At 38.4% G+C, this 22,128-nt stretch overlaps 1 protein-coding gene across 4 annotated transcripts in view; it reads left to right on the forward strand.

Moving 5' to 3' along the window:
* DIP2C (disco interacting protein 2 homolog C) overlaps positions 1–22,128 on the forward strand; it is a 435,220-nt gene that overhangs the window by 229,821 nt on the left and 183,271 nt on the right. For all 4 annotated transcript variants that reach the window (XM_036025084.1, XM_028505417.2, XM_036025087.1 and 1 more), the window contains one exon: positions 1,883–1,993. In XM_036025084.1, the coding sequence (XP_035880977.1) occupies positions 1,883–1,993 (111 nt within the window). The remainder of the gene's footprint in view (positions 1–1,882; positions 1,994–22,128) is intronic.

Genomic DNA, 22,128 nt, shown 5'->3' on the forward strand with positions numbered 1-22,128 from the left:
CAGCAACAATAGTTGACATGAAAGGCAATGGATGCAAATAATTTTCAAATATATTTATACAAATAAATTTTCAGAGTTACAGATAATTTTACTTAGAATTCTGACTTGTAATATGGCAGTTATGCAGCAAGCCTGGGCCAAGCAGCCAGTGTGAGAGCAGGAGGGGATTCCAGGAGGGGGCTCTTCAAGGAAAAGGAAATTGAACTGAAACACTGTCACCAGATTGTCAGTGTTTGACCACAGGGGAGAAAAGAACTGGAAAGAGTTTTTCAGCTCTTTTGGATATTTTTGAAAGGATTAGCAATAGGTACATTGAAAACCAAGATAATGGAACAGAAAGATACAAATATTAACTGAAGAATAACCAAAAAAAAGTAAAATAGGAAGGTATTCATAGCATACTACCAACTCATAATCCTAGGGATGATATGGTGAGGGCCACAGTGATGTAGAATCTGTGTACTGTCTAAAATGGGCAGTTCAGTACGATTATGAGTCCATGTGTATAAATGCCAATGTAAACAGAAGGTAACTGTCATAATACTTAATAGTACTCTGATTTTCATGCATGTTTCATAAAACTACAGAGTAATTTTTAAAATGGTCATTTAAAAATTCTGTACATTTGATAAATTCCGTGCATCTGTTTGATAAAAAAATTAAGTGTTTTTGAAAAAGATAATTTTAAATGGTTGTTTGTAGATAGTAACTGAAAGAAATCTGGTAGCTGTGAGTATTCCAGTTGCCAAGAACTGTTAATTAATGATGTCAGTGTGCTTGCTACCGGCCTCACATGTGGCCACAGCCGAGGTATCTTTTTCACAGTTCTAATCTAGCTAATGTCCTGTGTGGACCCACAAACATGCCATCAGAAATCGAAGTGCAGAAATCACCACTAGAGGAATATTAAGCCCAGGGACAGATGACTCTCCTGGAACCATCATGGAGAACCAGGGACTACACACTGTCTTGTTAAAATTGCTGTCTCTGGTTTACTTCCTATCAAATATGCTGGTCCTTTTCTGAAAAAGTAGCAATTAATGTTAATGGCCAGTGCTCAGAATTTCTTCATATCTGAACTGCAATAATTAAATTTCCCCATAGAATGCTTACTTTTCTCTAGATCGTGCTTTTACTGCTTTAGTTCTGAAGTGTAAGGGATACTGTGATATTGATACTGTGATTGCTCAATTTAGGTCAGTGTTTGACCAGCACCCACTGAATCATTTTTAACCATGTTAACATTTTCAGTAATGCATCAAAGCCATATTGAAATACAATTTGTTCAACCATTTAGCTTCAAATGGAGTAAGAATCCAAAGAGTTAGAAATTTTGAATGAACGAAGATACAAGTTTATGCCCAATCCTAGTTACCTGAATTATATTGTTAAAATATCCTATAAGATTTTAAAGTTTTCTTTAGCTTAATGATAAATGTAATTTTTAATTTTCTCGAGTGTTTTTTCACAACTTTCTTTTTGTTTATTAAATAAAGAAGATCATTAATTGATTCTGTGCATTGGGCTCCATTTTCTTTCTTTTATTTTTTTTGCCCAAACTCTAAAGATTCCAGAGGTTGCTTGTGGCTTAGTTTGCATCTCTTCCCAGGAAGCACTACAGGTTTGTGATATTCAGGAGCCTGTTTCTAACGGCTGTAGTGTGGACAGGAGTCTTGCCCTCCCTGCCTTGGATGCTTCTCCCTTTGCTGGTCATCGTCCACCACAACCTGGCCCCCACGCCCACTCCCATATGAGCTCTAGCTCGACTGTGGGAATGCAGTGAGTCAGGGCTTTATTCTACCAACTGATTTGCTCCCCAAAGTAAGTCAAGTCCAATTGCCAAGTAAAGCCTCACCTTACTTTGCTCTTTCCCTTGACTCAGGGGTGGATCAAGCTTTGCCGCCAGAGCGCCGGGCTCCAGTTACTCCCTCCTCTTCCTCTCGCTATCACCGCCGAAGGTCCTCAGGGTCACGAGATGAGCGCTATCGGTCAGGTAAGGCACGAGTGTGGATGTGAGGTCACTAGTGCCCTGCTCTGTAGTGCTGGCAGTGAAACAATTGAGTGGGCACCTGTCTGGAGCAGCTCCCTGAACAGGAGGCAGAAGTACGTACGTCTGAATGTCCTCATGATTCGTTGTGTGATGCACAGGTGATGGCCTCCCCCCTCAAACACAGATGTTATTTCTAAACACATCCAAACTCAGTAAATAGTGACTGCTTTCACATTTTTAAAGATAGTGTTGTTTACTATGCAGAATTTGATAGTTAAAAAAAGAGTAACTTCTCATGGTCCAAAGTTTATATTTTGAGGTATCGCTGTTCAGCAGTGTGGTTATCATTTTAATGATGTTGGTTACTAGTATAATTTTTTCTCCTCTTTCAACCTCAGTAATTTCTTAAGTACAATTTTCAAAAAAGAATGAAAATCCTTAAAATTTTGTATATTCTGTGTTATTTTGTGTGTTATGATGCTGTCTACAAGAGTGCTATCTCGGTAATTCCATTTTAATTGTAATCATTACCTGGGTGTGGCTAGCTTGAATTTATCTATTAATTTAGCATCAGAAAACTTGTTTTGTGATTACTATTTTAAGCACCTTTTGAGAGATTCTTTCTCCCTCACCCCAACATCTAGATTAGAGTTGTTTATACCTAGTTCCCTAACTACAATTGTTAGATGAAAATTATCGGTATGTGTTTTTGCTGGGACACCAGTTCAGGGCATGTGTGGATTGCTGATGGTAATGATCTAAATTATAATATTATAAATATGTAATATTTGTATATCACTTTATAGTTGGTAAAGTACTTTCACAGACATCATCTCACTTAAGTTGTTATAACAAATGGGTGAAATGCTTATTACTGTTTCATGTGGCAGAAGAGGAAGCTGAGGTTATGGCAAAGGCATAGCTCAGCCGGTTCATACCAGGGTTGGGCAGGTCCATGTTTCATGAATCTTTCCATTGATGTGGGCTTATAAACCACTGCCATTACCTCTAGGGAGCTGTCTGCCTGACTTTCTGGTCCTATTCTCCTTTCTAGAGGAAATGAAGTGGTAAGGCAGATTTTATGGCGTCAGGAGTAATTATCTGCACAAGCAAGAAGAAAGAACTCAAGAAACTAGGAAAGCCCAAGGGCAGCCTCATTACTCCTCTTCCTGTTTTCTCAGCTCCTCTGAAGAGGTCTTGATGCCCAGGTCAATACGTGGGGATGGAATGAAGGCAGAATTTTGTTCCCAAACCCACCTTCTGATTTTCAAAGGTGTTTTAACACCCAGCACATATCAAGAACCCGTCTTAGCCATTTAGATGCCTCAGAGGCTCCTTTTAGACAGTTAGGAGGGAAGAGGCATGCAAGGTGTGCTGTCAGCGTACTATGAAACCTTTGCACTAACTCCTTCACCTTGATAACTGCTGCTAGTGTTTTATATATGTGTACACACATGTAGGCACACACATGTAGATACACACATAGTCCCACATATAGGAGACACATGTAGTCACACACACCAAAGACACACAGAGACTCCTACATATAGTAGACCCATGTGTAGATACACATGTAGAGACCCAGAGTCCCACACAGAGTAGACACACATACACATAGTCTCACATACAGTAGACGCACCTGTAGACCAGACAGGAAGACACGTGCTTACCATCATCAGTATTGTCAGCTCTCACAGAAGCCAGTCCCATGCTCTTATTTTCATTTTCTAGATGAGAAAATGGAAGTTTAAGAAGGAATGTGATTATTAATGTTACTGCAGTGAGTAGCTCATCAAAATAGGATGCAAATCTAGCTCTGTCTTCCCTGTCATCTGATCTCTTACCACAAAGATTTTTATCTTGCATCCATTTCTAACGTTTAACTCTGTTAATTTTTAAAATTTAGATAGAAATTAAATCCCAGGAAGTCTATTTCCCAGATTATCTGTCTTTACTGACAATGAGGGTGGAGATGATAAATCCCAATGTTTATGTGGCCTTTGACAAGGTACACTGTGTTTTGCAAATCTTCCTAGTTATTTAGGCGGTAGGTAGGACAGATGGTCAGACAGTAGAAGTCTGTGAGAGGTTAACACAGCACTCATGGTGAATCCTTGGCCTCAGGCACGTGTCAGCTTACCTGTGCACATCACTGTCCTGTGCACCGAACTGTGCACGTTCTAGGGTGGAAGAGAGGATGTGGGAGAGCAGTGCAGTATGGGAAGGTATGGGCTGAGGACAAGAATCAAGGGCAACTTCAGGGATTATTTTCACTAGTCAGTACAAACATGGCCAATGTAGTCCTCTGCAAAGGAAGCTAGATCCATCTGGGTCCAGCCCACCTCAAGCCCTACTTTAGAAGCACCATTAATTCCTCACCCACATCACTGTGAGGTGGAGGAGCTGTGAAGAAAAAGCTGCAGTTACTGTTAGTCCCTTTCCAGTGAGAGCTCCACACTGGGACAGGAGCACTTGGTACTTCCTCCCTCTCCCCGTATCCAGGCTGCACAGTTCTAACAGGCTCCTGACCTGGTGGCTTTGTTTCCTGGGGGCATCTCTCCAGGCTACCTGTCCCGTTTCCTCTACGTATTTCTGGATTCCTCTCACTGATTGCCCTTTCTGCCCAGTTGTTGAGATCACCCCTTCCCTGTGGCTGAATTTTGGGTTTTAGGCCTAAGGTCAAAGACTAGCTCAGCCCCTCACTTCCAGCTCCCAAAGGAGTGTGATGAAGTTTTCTTCCTGATCTGCTTGGTGCTAGAGAGCTCTAGAGAAAATAAAACAAACAGCCTCCCCTTGCCCTAGGAGTTCACAATCTAAGGAAGAACCAGGCCAGCGAACTGAAGGGCAAGTGTTACTGTGTAGGGTGGTCTCTGAGGAGGCTGTTCGCAGCACTGTGAGTTCCTAAACACGTCAGTTGGCAACCCTCCTCTGCTCAAGCATCCCATCAGCTCCCATCACTCTGAGTAAGAATCTCATTCCCACATGGACCTGCCGTGTGCATGTTCTGGCTTCCATTCCTCCTTGATCTCGTCTTTCATATTACCTGTCCTCTGCAACTACACTGGTGTCCTGGGTGGTTTTGAGGACGCAGGTACCTGACTCCTGTAAGGCCTTTACATTATCTGTTTTTCTGCCTAGAATGTTCTTTCCTGATATACATACACTGTTGGTTTCCTTACCTTCGTTAGGTCTCTGCTCAGGTGTGACTGCTTTTGTGAGGTATTCTCTGACCACCCAAATAAAATGGTAAAGCACCATGTAACTTGAGACACAATCCCTACTCTTCCCCTCCCTGATTCATTTGTATCCATTGCTGTCATAACCCCAGCACTTACCCGTCTACTATATTCCTATCTATCAGCCCATCTCCCTGTCTGTCAAACATCTCTATCGATAACCTACCATCCATCTACTATCTGCCTACGCTTACCTACCTATATCAATCACCTGTCTAGTTAGCTATATATTAATTATTTACCTACTTGCCTATCAGTTGTCTTTCTATGATCTATCATCCATTAACCATCTACCTACCATAAAAACATAAGATCCAAAAAGACAGAATCTTTGTTTTGTTTATTCATGTATGTGAAACACATAAAAGATGTTGCCTAGTTAATAGTTTTGAAAGGAAGGAAGGTGAGGGAGCATAGCACATTTGGGGAAAAGCACGATATTATGTACAGGTGTGATGGAGGGTAGAGTTTTTTAAGGTATCTGTTATACTGCGCTCTGGAAATTAGACTTTATCCTGAAGATGATAGAATACCACTTGAAGATTTTAGGCAAAGATATGACAGGAACAGTTTTAGCATTTAAAAATTACTTTGGTTAGCACTGCGGAGTATGGATTAGAAGCGGAGAAATTGCAAAGACCCTCAGTTCCTGATATCCATGTATGTTTAGGAGATGACTCGGTGCTGGTAAGATTGTGGCATGTGTTTAGAAGATAATAGCAATCAGACCCTAAGGCTGAGTTAACAATATAGGGGTGTGTGAGAAAGGAAATTAGGGGAGAGTCCTAGGTGTCAGATGAGACACCTGAGTAGATGCTGGCCTCTGGGTCTGTCTTTCGAGAACTAAGGTTTCTTTCATTTGTAGGCTAGAGATCGTGGGATTTGCCTCAGCTATTTACTTGCTATGTAAAGGATATGATGAAAAATTGTACAGCCATTCCTTGAAGTGTCATGTAAGGCAGGGAAAATGTGATTCCATATATACTATTATAATTTTTAAAAATTTGTACTCCTCTAAAAAATACAACAAAGATTAAATTGGAACAGGAAAAAAGGTGCATACTCCTCTCAGTTTTGAATAATGACTGCATCATTTACATATGGGACAAACCTATCCAGAGGGTCTTTCTAGGTGCTTGTGAAATATCAGCTGGGGCTCTCATTCTCTACAGTCAGCACCAAGGCTACCCCACCTTTTATAAACCATGGCAACCGCCCCGAAGGAAAGTTAAGGAGGGCCCCTGGCACACTATGAGGGCTCACTTAGTAGTTTCACTTATTCTCTGATAATCTACTTATAAGTATGCTTACTTTAGACATTTCACTAATATAAATTACTTTTTCTTAGAATATATACTCTTACATCATTTTTAAAAATTGTGGTATGCAATCTTAGCTGACTTTAGTCTGTTGCCAGTGTACAGTGTTTCGGGAGTTTCTGGTTTATTTTCTCCCGAGCCAGAATGGAAGACTTAAGATATGCAGAAGGAAAAGTGTTGTGGCCCTCAGGAGAGGTTGCTTTCTGAATTTCTTTGACCACTTAACTTGCAGTGGAGTGCCTGTGGTTGCTTCAGTGACCAAATTATACCAGCCAAGAGGTAATTCTGTTATCTCTTAGATAATTGACCTAATTAACAATCAATCTAGTCAATCATACAGCCTTCAAATTTAATCTCTCCTGGCAATATTTTTGTATTTCGATTCTACACCCATAGCCTTACATCATAATGAACTCCTAAAAAATTCTGAGGGTAAAAAAGCATATTTTATTATTTTTTAGAGAGTGGGAGAGAGAGAAAGAGAGGGAGAGAAACATCAATTTGTTGCCTCTTGCAAGCTCCCAGCTGGGGACCTGGCCCACAACCTAGGCGTGTGCCCTGACTGGGCATCTAACTGACAGTGTTTTGGTCTGCAGGCCAGCACTGAGTCCACTGAGCTACGCCAGCCAGGGCTGAATTCTTGATAACAGTGTTCACTTCTCTTCTTATAAATCACTTTCTTTAGAAACTTGAATTTGATCTGGAAAGTGAATGAATGATGAATGGGCATCTATATATTAGGTACTTTATTACTATTACTTGATAAAATATAAAATTAAAACATTCTAGGTATTTTTAAACACCCCTTTTTTTCCCAACCAAACCCCCTGGGTGGGGGGAACCCTTGAGGTTTGTGTTATGTTTATTTCACCAAGACCAACTATAGCAAGGAAGAAAATTAAAATTAAAATGCAGCAATCTCCAAATATGTTAAAAAATGATTGTTTTGCCTTTGTATGAGCTTAGAAATTTAAAAATCACGCCTCAGATTTTATGTGTGCACATGGACTAGGTAGCTGTCGCTCAGTAGTTGGCTACCCGAGCCCATCCTCACGCTTATTCTGGGGAAAATGCCACAGAGCCCTGTCTTCCCTGAGGATGGCGAACTTAAGTACTCTAGGACCCCGGGGATCTCGAGGCCCTTTAGGATGTCTGTGAGGTCAAACTGTCTTCACGATAACACTAACACTTTGTTTGCCCTTTTCACTCTTAGTGTTTCATGAATGCACACTGGACTTTTTCCAGAGGCTGCATGACCTGTGGTAATGTTATGGTTCTGACAGCCAGTGGAATCTGTGATTGTAAAGTCCTGTGTTTTAAAAGTTTTAAAGTTTACTTACTAATGCAGTAAACATGCAAGTATTAATCTCATAAGCAAAGCTTTTAAGGGCTTTCAGCAATTTCTTTTTAGTTTTTAAGAGTTAAAGTGTTCTGTGAGTCAGAGTTTGAGAACCATTGCTATGAGTCTTGTAAAAATGTAATTCTTTCTCTAAGAATTGATAATATGAACTAGAAACTTCTACATCTGAATCCACCTCGAGGCTGATTTTTATGCTGACATGAGTTTAAAGTCTGGTTTGTGACAGTGTTCAGTTTCTGGGAGTAAGGACGTGTATCCTAGCATTCGTTCATATTACAAATGTGCAAATAATTTTGTGTTCTGAGTATTCTGCTATGCAGTATAGGTGAGAGAGAAATATAGAATGTATAGAAAGTAATTTATTCATCCTATAGTAATTTCTTCCTTGATGCTACAGTTTAATTTTCTAGATTGAGGTTTTCTTCATTTAGTCAACTTGATTTACTGGTACTCTGTAACTTGTGTTCTCTCTGAACACTTCAGTTTTCATTAACTTATGTACTCCGGTATAAATCAGGAAATAACAGTTTCTTATTTACATCAGAGTAAGACAGAAGAAGGCATTAAGTCAGATTACACACTGAACTAAAGAGTTCCTGTGAAGGACAGAGTCCTTTGATTACAGCCGCTGTGTTAAACAGGGTGGCCAAAGCCATGTGGGACCTTTTAAAATTAAATTAATTAAAATGAAGTAAAATTTAAATTTCTTTTGCTTCACTAACCACATTTTTTTTTTGTAAGTGGCTGCTGTGCTGGGCTGTCCAGATATGGAAGTCACTAGCAAAATGGAGAGTTCTCTTTCACAGTGCAGTTGGTGTGTAAGAGTGGGGGCGAAGGTGGGAGATGCACTTAAGACAGATCAGTAAAGCCTGTTTGTTCAAAACTAACAAAGCTAATCTTGATATTAGCTCCTAGCTATTTAAACAGAAACAATGCAGTCAGTTCTGCATTTTACAAATGTCGGTGTTGTGGGAATATGGACTAGATTAGTTGAGTTGGGATGGATTCCTGGCTGAAAGTAGGGATATGTTAAAGAGGTTGTGTTTAAGGGGGAAAAAATTCATCAAAATGTGTGTGATGTGCCAATAAGGTACTTAGAAAGAAGTTGATGGCCTAAAATATTTATATTAACTAAGCAGTGATTCTGGACATTCAAGAAATAAAGATTTATCTTAAAAAGGTAGAAAAGGAAAGTCAGATAAGTGCATAGAACAGAGAATGAGAAACTAGTAAAAAGAATAAAATGGAGTAGAGGATACGGACTTGGTTTCCACTCCAGCATGTAGTGGAAGCGTGGAAGTTGTCACATGCATCCCCATCACAAGAGAAATGCCTAACAAAGGAAAGTCGACAACCCTTCTTTTACCTCTCAAAGAATTGAGGTCATTGGGCGAACTTCCACTCCAGAATTGGGGATGGTAATGTATCCAGAGAAGTGGAACCTCTAAAAAAGAATCTAAGATCAGTCCTACACATAAGAAACATTATGACAGAAATGAAGAATGGCTTATCAATAGACTGAAGGTGGATTGGCCAGATGCTGAGATCTACATAAAGAATACTTAGAGATTAAACAATATACTCTGCCTAAATAACACCTGGATCAAAGAAGAAGTCTAAGAGAAATTTTAAAAATATCTTGAATGTGCCCTGGCTGGCATAGCTCAGTGGATTGAGCGCAGGCTGTGAACCAAATCATTGCAAGTTCGATTCCCAGTCAGGGCACATGCCTGGGTTGCAGGCCATGACCCCCAGCAACCGCACATTGATGCTTCTCTCTCTCTCTCGTCCTCCCTCCCTTCCCTCTCTAAATATAAATAAATAAAATCTTTAAAAATATGTCTTGAATGTAAAAGGAAAAGTACAAATGATCAAAATTTGTGAGCTGCAGCAAAAGCCTTGCTTAGAGGCAGATATATAGCATTGAATGCATATATTAGAAAAGAAGAAATATCTAAAATCAGTAATCAAAGCTTCAACCTTAGGAAACTAGGAAATTAAGAGCAAAGTAAATCCAAAGAAGAAAAGAAATAAACATTGGAGAACTAATGAAATTGAAAATGGAAAATCAGAGAATATAGAATAAACCAAAAGCTGGTTCTTTAAAAAGATCAACATATTGATAAACTTCTGGCCAGGTTAACTAAGAAAACAATAGAGATGTCACATAGTAGTAATATCAGAAATGAAAAAGCAACCCTCAGTATTGATCTCATAAAGCATAAAAGGATAATAAAGGAGTATTACAAACAACTCTGTGCCCACAAATTCAATAACCTACATGAAATAGACCCAATCCTTGGAAAGACCCAATCTACCCAAACATGCAAGAAGAAATAGACAATCTGAATAGGCCTATGTCTTTTAAATTGAATCAGCAATTAATAACCTTCCAAAACAAAGCATTAAGCCCAGATGGGTTCATTAGCAAATTCTACCAGACAGCTAAGGAAGAAATCATACCATTCTTTTTTTTGAAATGTTTTTTTTATTATGCTATTACAGTTGTCCCATTCTTTTTCTCCCCTTTATTCCCCTCTGCCCTGTACCACCCCTCCCACCAACATTCCCCCACCTTAGTTCATGTCCATGGGTCATACATACAAGTTCTTTGGCTTCTCCTTTTCCCATAGTATTCTTAATGTACCCCTGTCTATTTTGTATCTACCATTTATGCTTCTTATTCCCTGTACCTTTTCCCCCCATTGCCCCCTTACCCTCCGCACTGATAACCCTCCATGTGATCTCCATTTCTGTGATTCTGTCCCTGTTCTGGTTATTTACTTACATTGTTTATGTTTGTTTTTAGATTTGATTGTTGATAGTTGTGAGTTTGTTGTCATTTTTCTGTTTGTATTTTTGATCATCTTTTTCTTAGATTAGTCCCTTTAACATTTCATATCATAAGGGCTTAGCAATGATGGACTCCTTTTACTTGACCTTATCTGGGTCTCTCCAGTGAACTCTCCTGTGAGTCTGGGAGTTTCTCTCACCTCTGCTGCCCAATACCCATTCTTTATATTCTCTTCCTTAAGATAAAAGCATAAAAATACTTCCTAATTCATTGTATGAATCCAGCAATAACCTAAAACCAAAACTAGACAAAGACATTACAGTAATTTTTTCATACATAAATAAAAAGTAAATTTTTATTTACTTTTAGAGAGAGGGGAAAGGAGGGAGAAAGAGAGGGAGAGAAACATCAATGTGTGGTTGCCTTTCACGTGCACCATCGGGGACCTGGCCTACAACCCAGGTGTGTGCTCTGACTAGGAATCAAACTGGTGACCCTGTGGTTCACAGGCTGGTTGGTGCTCAGTCCACTGAGCCACACCAGCCAGGGCAAGACATTAGAGTAAAGGAAAACTACAGATTAGTATCTCTCATGAACATAGATATAAAATTATTCAAAATATTATCAAATCAAATCCAATAATATATTAAAATAATTATACACTGCTATCAAATGGGACTGGACTTATTCTAGGTGTGCAAGTCTGGTCTCACATTTAAAAATCAATCAAATATAATCCAACACATCAACAGACTAAAAAAAGGCACATGACTCTATTGATATATCCAAAAAATGTTTTGACAAAACTCTAATGACCATTTGTGATAAAAACTCTCAGAAAATTAGGAATAGTAGGGAACCTTTCTCAAATTGATAAAGAATACCTACAAAAAACCTAGAGTTAACATCACATTTAATGACAAACTAAATGATTTTCCACTAAGATCAGGAACGTAGCAAGGATGTCCCTTCTCCCAACTGCTCTTTAACATTATATTGCAAGTCCTAGCTGAGGAAAGGAAGCAAAAGGTATACAGATTGGGAAGGAAGAAATAAAATGTCTTTATTCACAAATAATATGATTGTCTATTTAGAAAATCCCAAAGAATCAAGAAAAGAGTCTCACACTAATAAACACTTTTAGCAAGGTTGCAAGATATAAAATTAATATACAAAACCAATCACTTTCTTATGTACAAGTAGCAAACAGTTGGAATTTAAAATTAAAATACAATGTCATCTACATTAGCACCAGATAAATGAAATACTTAAGTAGAGCTCTAAAAAAATGTACAAGACCTACAAGAAAATTATAAAAGTGATGACAGAAATCACTAAAATATCCAAATAAAGATTCCATATACATGGATAGGAAGACTCAATAATTTTAAGATGTCAGTCCTTCCCAATTTGATCTATAGGTTAAATGCAATTTTAGCCAAAATTCCAGACAGTTATTTTGTGAACACCAACAAACTAATTCTAAAGTTTATATGGAAAGGTAAAGGCCCCAAAATAGCCAACACAATATAGAAGAACAAAGTCAGAAGACTTAACACTTCTCAGCTTCAAGACCTAGTATAAAACTCAAAATGGGACAGTGGAGTATTGGTGAAATAACAGACTTATAGATTAGTGGATCATACCAGAAATAGAGACACATGAATGTAGTCAACTGATATCTGACAGAGAAACAAAAGCCATTCATAGAGAAATGATAATCTTTTCAGTACATAGCACCAGAACAAGTGGGCACCCACATGTTAAAAAATGAACCTAGACATAGATCTTACAGCTTTCATGAAAATTAACTCAAAATGGATCATGGACCTAAATGTAAAACAAAAAGCTATAGAATTTTTAGAAGACAATATGGAAGAAAATCTAGATGACTTTGGTGATGTCTTTTTGGATACAGCACCAAAACCACAATCCATTAAAGAAAAAATTGGTAAGTTGGACTTCATCAACATCAGAAATTTCTGCTCTACAAAAGACACAGTTAAGAGAATGGAAAGATAAACCACAGACTGGGAGAAGAATCTTTGCAAAACTTATTTCTAATAAGGAACTGGTATCCAAAATATACAAAGAACTCTTAAACCCCAGAGTAAGGAAACAAGCAATCCAGTTGAGAAGTGGGTAGAAGACCTTAACAGATACCTCACCAGAAAAGACCTACAGATGACAAAGAAGCACATGAAAGATGCCCCACATCATAGGTCATTAAGGAATTGCAAATTAAAACAACAATGAGATACTATTTTTAGAATGGCAAAAAATCCAGAACACTGACAACACCAAATGTTGGTGAGGATGTGGAGCAACAGTAACTCTCATTCATTGTTGCAAGAATGCAAAATGGAGCAGCCACTTAGGAAGGCAGTTAGATGGTTTCTTACAAATCTAAATGTACTCTGAAGTACTGAAGGTGATGCGGACTCTGGCCAGCGGAGTCTGTGGTGTTGTGGATGCAATGAATAAATTCGCATGGACTACAGAAGTCCTGTGGAGAAAAAGGGATGGCTCAGTGGCTCTCTGAGAGAGGGCACGCCTCAACTCTTGCCTGGACAGGCTTTTATTGCTTTCTAATAGCATACATCAAAGAAGTTTTTCATTCATTATGTTCAGGTTTGCTTTAGGTGATTACTTTTTACAGATAACAAAGGAAAGGATGTTACTTATTACTTCTTACAGATTAACAAGGGAAAAAATGTTGCAAATGCAAGGAAACCATAGGAGTGATTGGTCTGGTTACACTCCATCCTTGGGAGAATTAGCACAGACTTCAGGAAGTTACTTTAAAGATAACGCAGTAAACATTTTCTGCTTCCACTCAGGGTGAGGGAATTTTAGCAAGAGCAAGCTTCAAAGCAGCCTAGGTATAATGCAGGCCTGGCTTTCCCAAGGGAAAGCCAATCTGTGGGTTTGGCTCCTGTGTGCCGACTCATGCCTGTCAGTTTTCCGATAGGGCTGGGCTACATTTGCCACGCCAAGTGGATCGGTTCCCTATGTGAGGGACCACTTTGTGGAGTATATGACTGTTTGGCCACTATGCTACATGCCTGTAACTAGTACAGAATAATTTAAAATGTAAACTGTAATTGAAAGGTTCCCAAAAGGGGGTGCGTGAGAGGCAACCACACAGTGATGTTTCTCTCTTTCTTTCTCCCTCCCTTCCCCTCTCTCTAAAAATAAATAAATAAAATCTTTAAAAAGTTTTTCTAGAAAAAAAAAACCAGTCACTTCCAGCAATCTACTGTTGTCTTTGAAGTTGGACAACTGTCACCATACATGTTATTAATTGTATGATGTGTTGAGCTCTAGAAAATGGACATTAGAAGGAAGAAGTGAAGGGGCTAGCATCAATTTCTCGTAAATGTAAATACATTGATCTACAAAGATACACCTTTTTCCGAGAGGCTAAAGCTGTTCTGATTATTTTTACCTTTATTCTCCAAATATGCCATTGTTTGTTGTATTGCAGGAGACTGGTCTCTTTGAGAGTGAATGCAAGTGCCATCTATTTAGAGAAACCAAAGGAAAAGTTGAAGTTTCTGTCCAATACTTTAAGAACTTTCATCTGAGACTTTTGGCACAGGAGCCAAAAACTAGGAAGTTTTTTGAAGAGAGATGAACAATGGTCCATGGTTGTTCTGTGGGATTTACTTTTAAGGTGCAGACCAGAGGCTGGGTGGCCTGTTCCATCCACAGGGTTGTCAGCATGAGCATCTGTCTTCCTGTGCATGGGGCACCATTCACAGGTTAAACCGTGGTCTGTGCTGTGTGTCTTGCAGGACCACGAGCACCACACAGTGTTGCTCCAAGAATTCAGGCTTTAGTTCATGAGGACAAAATAGAAACCACCAGCAATCTAATACCTTCGGGCCTTTTCACTTTATCAAACCCACTGTACCAAACCTATTGCTTCAGATTAGTCCTGAAAGCAGCTCTCATTAATGAGTGCCTAGTCTGACAGGTAGCTAGAGGCATGCTTGTCCTATATTTTATCTTACATCATTCCCATAGTGACTGTGATTTTGTTCCCATTTTAGAGATGATCAAAGTCAGACTTAGAGGAATTGAAACGTTTCTTCAGTATAACAGTTAATAAATGGCAGAGCCAGGATTCTGATTCTTAGCCTCAACTCTTCAGTAATCTGTCATTTCCCCAGAACTGTGGAAACATCTTATTTCTGTGTCTCTTGTAGCTTCCTCACAGTATGACAGCCTCAGCTTACAGAATTAAATGGTAAGAAAAACATTGCAAGTTTTTTCCCATGAGGGAACAGTAAGTGGAGAAATTGTCAGAAATCAAAGAGTAGGGTCAGGTTCATGTTTCAATACATTTTTTTGGTGTTATTCGCTCAGATTTTTAAAATTTATTTTAACAGAAGCATTTTAATTATAATGACTAAATTATTATTGATTAGGAAATAAGGAGAAGAGAAAAATACCAAGTTTGAGGCAAAAGACGGAAAACCATATGTAAAGAGGATGTAAAACTTCTGGAAACTTTATCTAAGAAAAGGTAAATATCAGTTGTGGTGGTCATATTTATTTTGTTTTAAGCACAAGAGGTCAAATTACTGTTCTGGGCACTGAGGACAAGGATTAATGTTTGTGGTGGTGGTTTGGTGTGATGTAAAGCCCAGGTGCACTTCCACCCTCAGTGTAACAAGCATGGATTTCAGGGTTGTTGCTGTTATTTTGGTTACTTTCCTAAAAACTAGTCTTTGGAGGAAAAGGTTGAAGAAAGATTAGGAAGTAAGTCTGAAATGACTGAAATTACCTGTTCGAGCTTAGGAGATTTTCTACTCTGGGTGTGTGTCCCTGTTCCAAACATGATACAGAAAGAGGGTCTAGGAGAGGGACAGTGTGCTGCTTTCGCGTGCCGCCATCCAGGATAGAGCTGGGAGGTTAGATGCCTCTCAGTGCTGCAAGGACTGGGGACGAGCCCCCTGCCCACTGCCTGAGCAGGTTGCTGGCTCTGTTTGGTAGTTGCCCTTTGTTTAAGCTATTGAAATTTTATTGCATTTCCCAGGAATTTTTAGAAATACCCCGTCGAATTTTTATAAAAACCCTGCTGTGATTAAAATAAAAGACAGTTACCTTTTTGAAGAGTTTGTTTGATCATTAAATATAACTCCTTTACTTTATGGATATTTCTACAGGTATTTAATGGTTTTCCCAGGGTTAGTGTTTATGCTGACTTTTTTTCCCCAAACAGAAATTGCTGGTAGTGCCAGAAGCTATCAAAAAGTAAAAGTACTGTGGCTACATCTTACCTCTCTTATCTCGTCACTGATTCTACATTACTTTTGTAAATCAGGTGAACTTATCCCAGATCCATGGGAGAGGTCAGTTGAATAGTTGTTGATTGATATGCATCTCATTGACCATTAACTAGTCAGAGGAAGAAATTTAGTGTAAAAAAATGGACCAATCAAATGGAATCTTATATTATTTTCTTCCTTTAAGAGTAACTTATAATTTTAAAAAAGAGAAACTTGTAATTAGAAAACTTAAAACTGAAAATATTTTTCTTTTATTATTTTAATAGATTTTATTGATTTTGCTATTACAATTGTTCCAATTTCCTCCTCCTCTTTTTTTATATATTTTTAAAAGATTTTATTTATTTATTTTCTTTTTAGAGAGGGTAGGGGGAGAGAAAGAGAGAGAGAGAGAGAAACATCAATGTGCGGTTGCTGGGGGTCATGGCCTGCAACCCAGGCATGTACCCTGACGGGGAATCGAACCTGTGACACTTTGGTTCGCAGCCCGCGCTCAGTCCACTGAGCCACGCCAGCCAGGGCTCTTCCTCCTCTTTTTCTCCCTCCCCCTGGTACCCCCATTCTTTCCAGCAGTCTCTCCCTTAGTTCATGCCCATGGGTCATGCATATAAGTTCTTTGGCTACTCCATTTCCTATACTGTTCTTAACATCCTCCTGTCTATATTGTACCTACCTTTATACTTCTTAATCCTTGCACCTTTACCCCCATTCTCCCCCTGCCCCCTCCCAGCTGATAACCCTCCAAATGATCTACATATTTATGATTCTGTTCCTGTTTTGCTTGTTTGCTTAGTTTGTTTTTTTAGATTCAGTTGTTGATACTTGTGCACTTCTTGCCATTTTAATGTTCATAGTTTTCATCTTCTTTTTCTTATATACTTCCCTTTAACATTTCATGTAAGAATGGCTTGGTGGTGATGAACTGCTTTAGCTTTACCTTGTCTAGGAAGCACTTTATCTGCCCTTCCATTCTAAATGATAGCTTTGCTGGATAAAGTAATCTAGGTCGTAGATCCTTGCTTTCATCACTTTGAATACTTCATGGGCTAGAAGGGACTGGCATGAAAATATTTTTATTTTTTTTAATTGTTGTTCAAGTACAATTGTCTCCCATGCTCCTCTCACCACTCCCCCCATCCCCACCTCCCACTCTCATTCTTACCTCTCTTTGGCTTTGTCCATCTGTCCTTCATACATGTTTTTTGATGACCCTTCCCTTTTTCCTTCCCTGTTGTACCCTCCCCACTTCCCTCTGGTTACTGTCTATTCTTTATTTCAGTGTCTCTGGTTATATTTTGCTTGCTTCTTTGTTTTATTGATTAGGTCCCACTTATACATGAGATCATGTGGTATTTGTCTTTCACCTTCTGCCTTACTTCACTTAGCACAATGCTTTCCAGTCCCATTCATGCTGTCACAAAGGGTAGGAGCTTCTTTCTTTCTGCTATGTAGCATTCCACTGTGTAACTGTACCATAGTTTTTTGATCCACTCATTTAGTGATGGGCACTTAGGTTGCTTCTAATACTTGGTTATTGTAAATTGGGTGCTATGAACATTGGGGTGCATTGGTTCTTTTGAATTAGTGTTTCAGGAGTCTTACAGCATAATCCCAGCAGTGGAATAGCAGGGTCAAAAGGCAGTTCCATTTTTAGTTTTTTGAGAAAATTACACACTGTTTTCCACAGTGGCTGCACCAGTCTGCATCCTCATCAACAGTGTACTTGGGTTCCCCTGTCTTCACAACCTCACTAGCACTTGTTGTTTGTTGACTCATCTATGATGGCCATTTTGACTGGTGTGAAGTGGTAACTTATTGTGGTTTTAATTTGCACCTCTTGGATGGCTATCAATACTGAGCATCCTTTCATATGTCTCTGGGCTCTCTGTATGTCCTCCTCAGAAAGGTGTCTGTTCAGGTACTTTGCCCATTTTTTAATTGGATTGCTTCCTGGTGTTGAATTGTATGAGTACTTTATGTATTTTGGAGACCAAACCCTTTTCTGAGGGTTTTACATCATTTGCAAAAATATTTTCCGATAAGGTTGATTCCCTTTTCATTTTGCTGATGTTTTCTTTAGCCATGCAGAAGCTTTTTATTTCGATGAAGTCTCATTTGTTTATTCTTTCCTTTATGTCTTTTGTTCTAGGGGACATATTGGTAAAAATATTACTGCATAAAATACCTGAGATTTTCCCGACTGTGTTCTGCTCTAGAACTTTTATGGTGTCATGACTTATATTTAAGTCTTTTATCCATCTTGAGTTTATTTTTGTGTATGGTGTAAGTTGGTGGTTATGTTTCATTTTTTTGCATATAGCTATCCAACTCTCCCAACACCATTTGTTGATGAGGCTATTTTTACTCCATTTGATGCTTCTTCCCCCTTGGTTGAATATTAATTGACCACAGAGACTTGGGCTTATTTCTGGGCTTTCTGTTCTGTTCCATTGATCTATGTGTCTGTTCTTATGCCAGTACCAAATTGTTTTGATTACTGTGGCCTTGTAATATAGTTTGATATCAGGTATTGTGATCCCTCCTACTTTGTTCTTCTTTCTCAAAATTGCTGAGGCTATTTGGGGTCAGTTATGTATCTATATAAATTTTTGAAATGTTTGTTCTATATCTGTGAAATATGTCATTGGTATTTTAATAGGGATTGCATTGAATCTATAAATTGCTTTGGGTTGTATGGACATTTTGATGATACAAATTCTTCCAATCCATGAACATGGTATATGCTTCCTTTTGTTTGTGTTTTCCTTAATTTCTTTTCAGTGTTGTGTAGTTTTCTGAGTACAGGTCTTTTACTCATTGGTTAGGTTTATTCCTAGGTACTTTATTTTTCTTGTTGCTATAGCAAATGGGATTTTTTTCCTGATTTCTATTTCTGATATTTTGTTGGTGGTGTACAAAAATGGCCTCGACTTCTGAATATTGACTTTGTATCCTGCTGTTCCACCAAATTCACTTATTAAGTTGAGTACTTTTTTTGGTGGAGTCTATAGCATTTTCTATGTACACTATTATGTCATCTGTAAACAATGACAGTTTTACTTCCTCCTTTCCAATTTCCATGCCTTTGATTTTTTTTCTTGCCTGATCACTGTGGCCAGGACTTCCAATACTAAGTTAAACAGAAGTGGTGAAAGCAGACATCCTTGTCTTGTTCCTGATCTTAGTGGGAAAGGTTTTAGTTGTTGCCCATTGAGTATGATGTTCCCTGTAGGTTTCTCATATATGGACTCTATTATGTTTGGGTAAGCTCCTTCTACTCCCATTTTGCTGAGTATTTTTATCATAAATGGGTGCTGTACCTTATCAAATTCTTTTTCTGCATCTATTGATATAATCATGTGATGTTTGTCTTTCTTTTGTTTATATGATGTATTATGTTTATTAAATTGTGAATATTGTACCACCCTTGCATCCCTGGGATGAAAAGCACTTGATCATGGTGTATGATCTTTTTAATGTATTGCTGGATGAGGTTTGCCAATATTTTCTTTTTATTGTTTTTCAAGTACAATTGTCTGCATTTTCCCCCACCACTACCCCCCACAGTTTTGCCAATATTTTGTTGAGGATTTTAGCAACTACGTTTTTCAGTGATGACCTGTAATTTTCTTTCTTTGTTGTGTCCTTACCTGCTTTTAAGATTAGGACAATGCTGGACTCATAAAGAGTCTGGGAATCTTCCCTCTTCTTGGATTTTTTTGAATAGTCTGTGAAGGATAAGGGTTAGCTCTTCCTTAAATGTTTTATAAAATTCTCCTGGGAAATCATCTGGTCCAGGCCTTTTGTGTGTCCTGAGTTTTTTAACTTCTGCTTCTTCTTCACTCAGTTTTGGAAGATTATATTTTTCTAGAAATTTGTCCATCTCACCCAGGTTTTCAAATTTCTCAACATATAGTTGTTCATAGTAATTTCCAACAATGAGTTGTATTTTTGTGGTGTCAATTGTAATCCCTCCTCTTCCATTTCTGATTTTATTTTTTGGGTTCTCTTTTTTTCTTGATGAGTCTTGTTAAAGGCTTGTCAATTTTGTTTATCTTTTTCAAAGTCCAGCTCCTGGATTTATTGATCCTTTGAATTGTTCTTTTAGTCTCTGTGTCACTTAACATTGCTCTGATCTTGATTATTTCCTTCCTTCTACTCACTCTGACCTTTGTTTGTTGTTGTCCCTCTAGTTCTTGCAGGCATAGGGTTAGGTTGTTTATTTGAAGTGTTCCTATCTTCTTTAGGTAGGCCTGTATTGCTATGAACTTCCCTCAGGACTGCCTTCGCTGTGTCCCATAAGTTTTGGACTATTGTGAGTTCATTTTCATTTGTTTCCAGAAACTTTTTGATTTCTTCCTTGATCTCATTATTGACCCATTCATTGTTTAATAGCATGCTATGCAATCTGCACAAATTTGAGTATTGTTGAGGTTTTTCCTTAAGGTTGGTTTCCAGTTTCAGGCCCTTGCAATCCGAGAAAATGCTTGATATGATTTTCATTTTCTTGAATTTGTTGAGGCTTGTTTTGTGTCCTGTCATGTGTTCTGTCTTTGAAAATGTTCCATGTGCATTTGAAGAGAATGTGTATTTTGCTTCTTTGGGATGAAAGGTTGTATATTTATCAGTTAAGTCCATTTGATCTAGGGCATTGTTCAGTGCTGCACTATCCTTGCTGATATTTTGTTTGGAAGAGGTGTCCATTTTTGACAGTGGGGTGTTGAAATCCCTACTCTAAATGTGTTGCTGTCTGTATCTTTCTTGAAGTCCTCCAAGATTTTCCTTATATATTTGGGTACTCCTGTGTTGAGGTGCACCCATAAGCATGGTATATATATGTTTTTACTATTTATGTCTTCTTGATGGATCTTGATGGATTCTTCACTTGAGTGTTATGAATTGTCCTTTTTGTGCATCTTTTTATGACCTTTGTTTTGAAGTCTGTTTTTTTCTTGTCCATTTGCTTGGTTTATTTTTTTTCCAGCCCTTCACTTTCAGTCTGTGTAGGTCTTTTGTTCTGAGGTGGGTCTCTTGTAAGCGTGTGTGGGTCATGTTTTCTTATCCATTCAGCTACCTTATGTCTTTTCATTGGAACATTTACTCCATTTACATTTCAGGTCATTATTGATAGGTTCATTGCCATGTTACCCCCTTTGTACCTGTGTTCCTCTGTCTCTCACTTTTTCTTCCTGTTCTTAAAGTAATCTCTTTAGCATCTCTTGCAGAGCTGGTTTGGAGGAGGTGTATTCTTTCAGCCTTCTTTTGTCTGGGAAACTTCTTATTTCACATTCCATTTTAATTTAGAAACTTGCTGAGTAGAGTAATCTTGTTGCAGGCCTTTGCTTTTCATTACTTGGAATATTTCTTGCCATTCTCTTCTGGCTTGTAGTGTTTCCATTGAGAAGTCAGTTGCTAGACTTATCAGGGCTCCATTGTATGTTACTTGCTGTTTCTCCCTTACTGCCTTTAAGGGTCTCTCTTTGTCTTTGAATTTTGCCATTTTAATTATGATATGTCTTGGATTGGGCCTCTTTGAGTTCCTCTTGATTGGGACCTTCTGTGCTTCCTGGACTTGTGTGACTTTTTCTCTCATCAAATTAGGGAAGTTTTCAATCACTACTTTTTCAACACAGGTTTTCTATCCCTTGCTTCTATTCTTCTCCTTCTGATATCCCTATTATACAGATATTGTCCTTCATGTTGTGCTGCATTTCCCTTAACCCCCCTTCATTCTTTCTGAGTCTTTTTTTTTTTTTTTTTTTGCTGGGAGTTTTTTTTCTACCTTATCTTCCAGCTTGCCGATTTGATCCTCTGCTTCATCTAGCCCACTTTTGATTCCTTCTACTATATTCTTCAATTCAGAAATTGTATTCTTCATTTCCTCTTGGCTCTTGTTGATAGTTTCTGTGTCCTGTTTCACACTGGTATAGTTTGCAGTAAGTTCCTTGTAGTTTCCTTGTAGTTTTTGGTAATTCTCACTGAGCTCTTTGAGCTTCCTTATAACTGTTATTTTGAACTCGATGTCTAATAGTTGACTTGCCTCTATTTCATTTAACACTCTTTCTAAGGATTCCTCCTTTCCTTTCAATTGGGGGTTGTTTCTTTGTCTTCCCATTATTTGTGAGAATCTTC

This window comes from Phyllostomus discolor, chromosome 1 (assembly GCF_004126475.2).
Source record: "Phyllostomus discolor isolate MPI-MPIP mPhyDis1 chromosome 1, mPhyDis1.pri.v3, whole genome shotgun sequence".
In the NCBI taxonomy this organism is placed as follows: Eukaryota; Metazoa; Chordata; class Mammalia; order Chiroptera; family Phyllostomidae; genus Phyllostomus; species Phyllostomus discolor.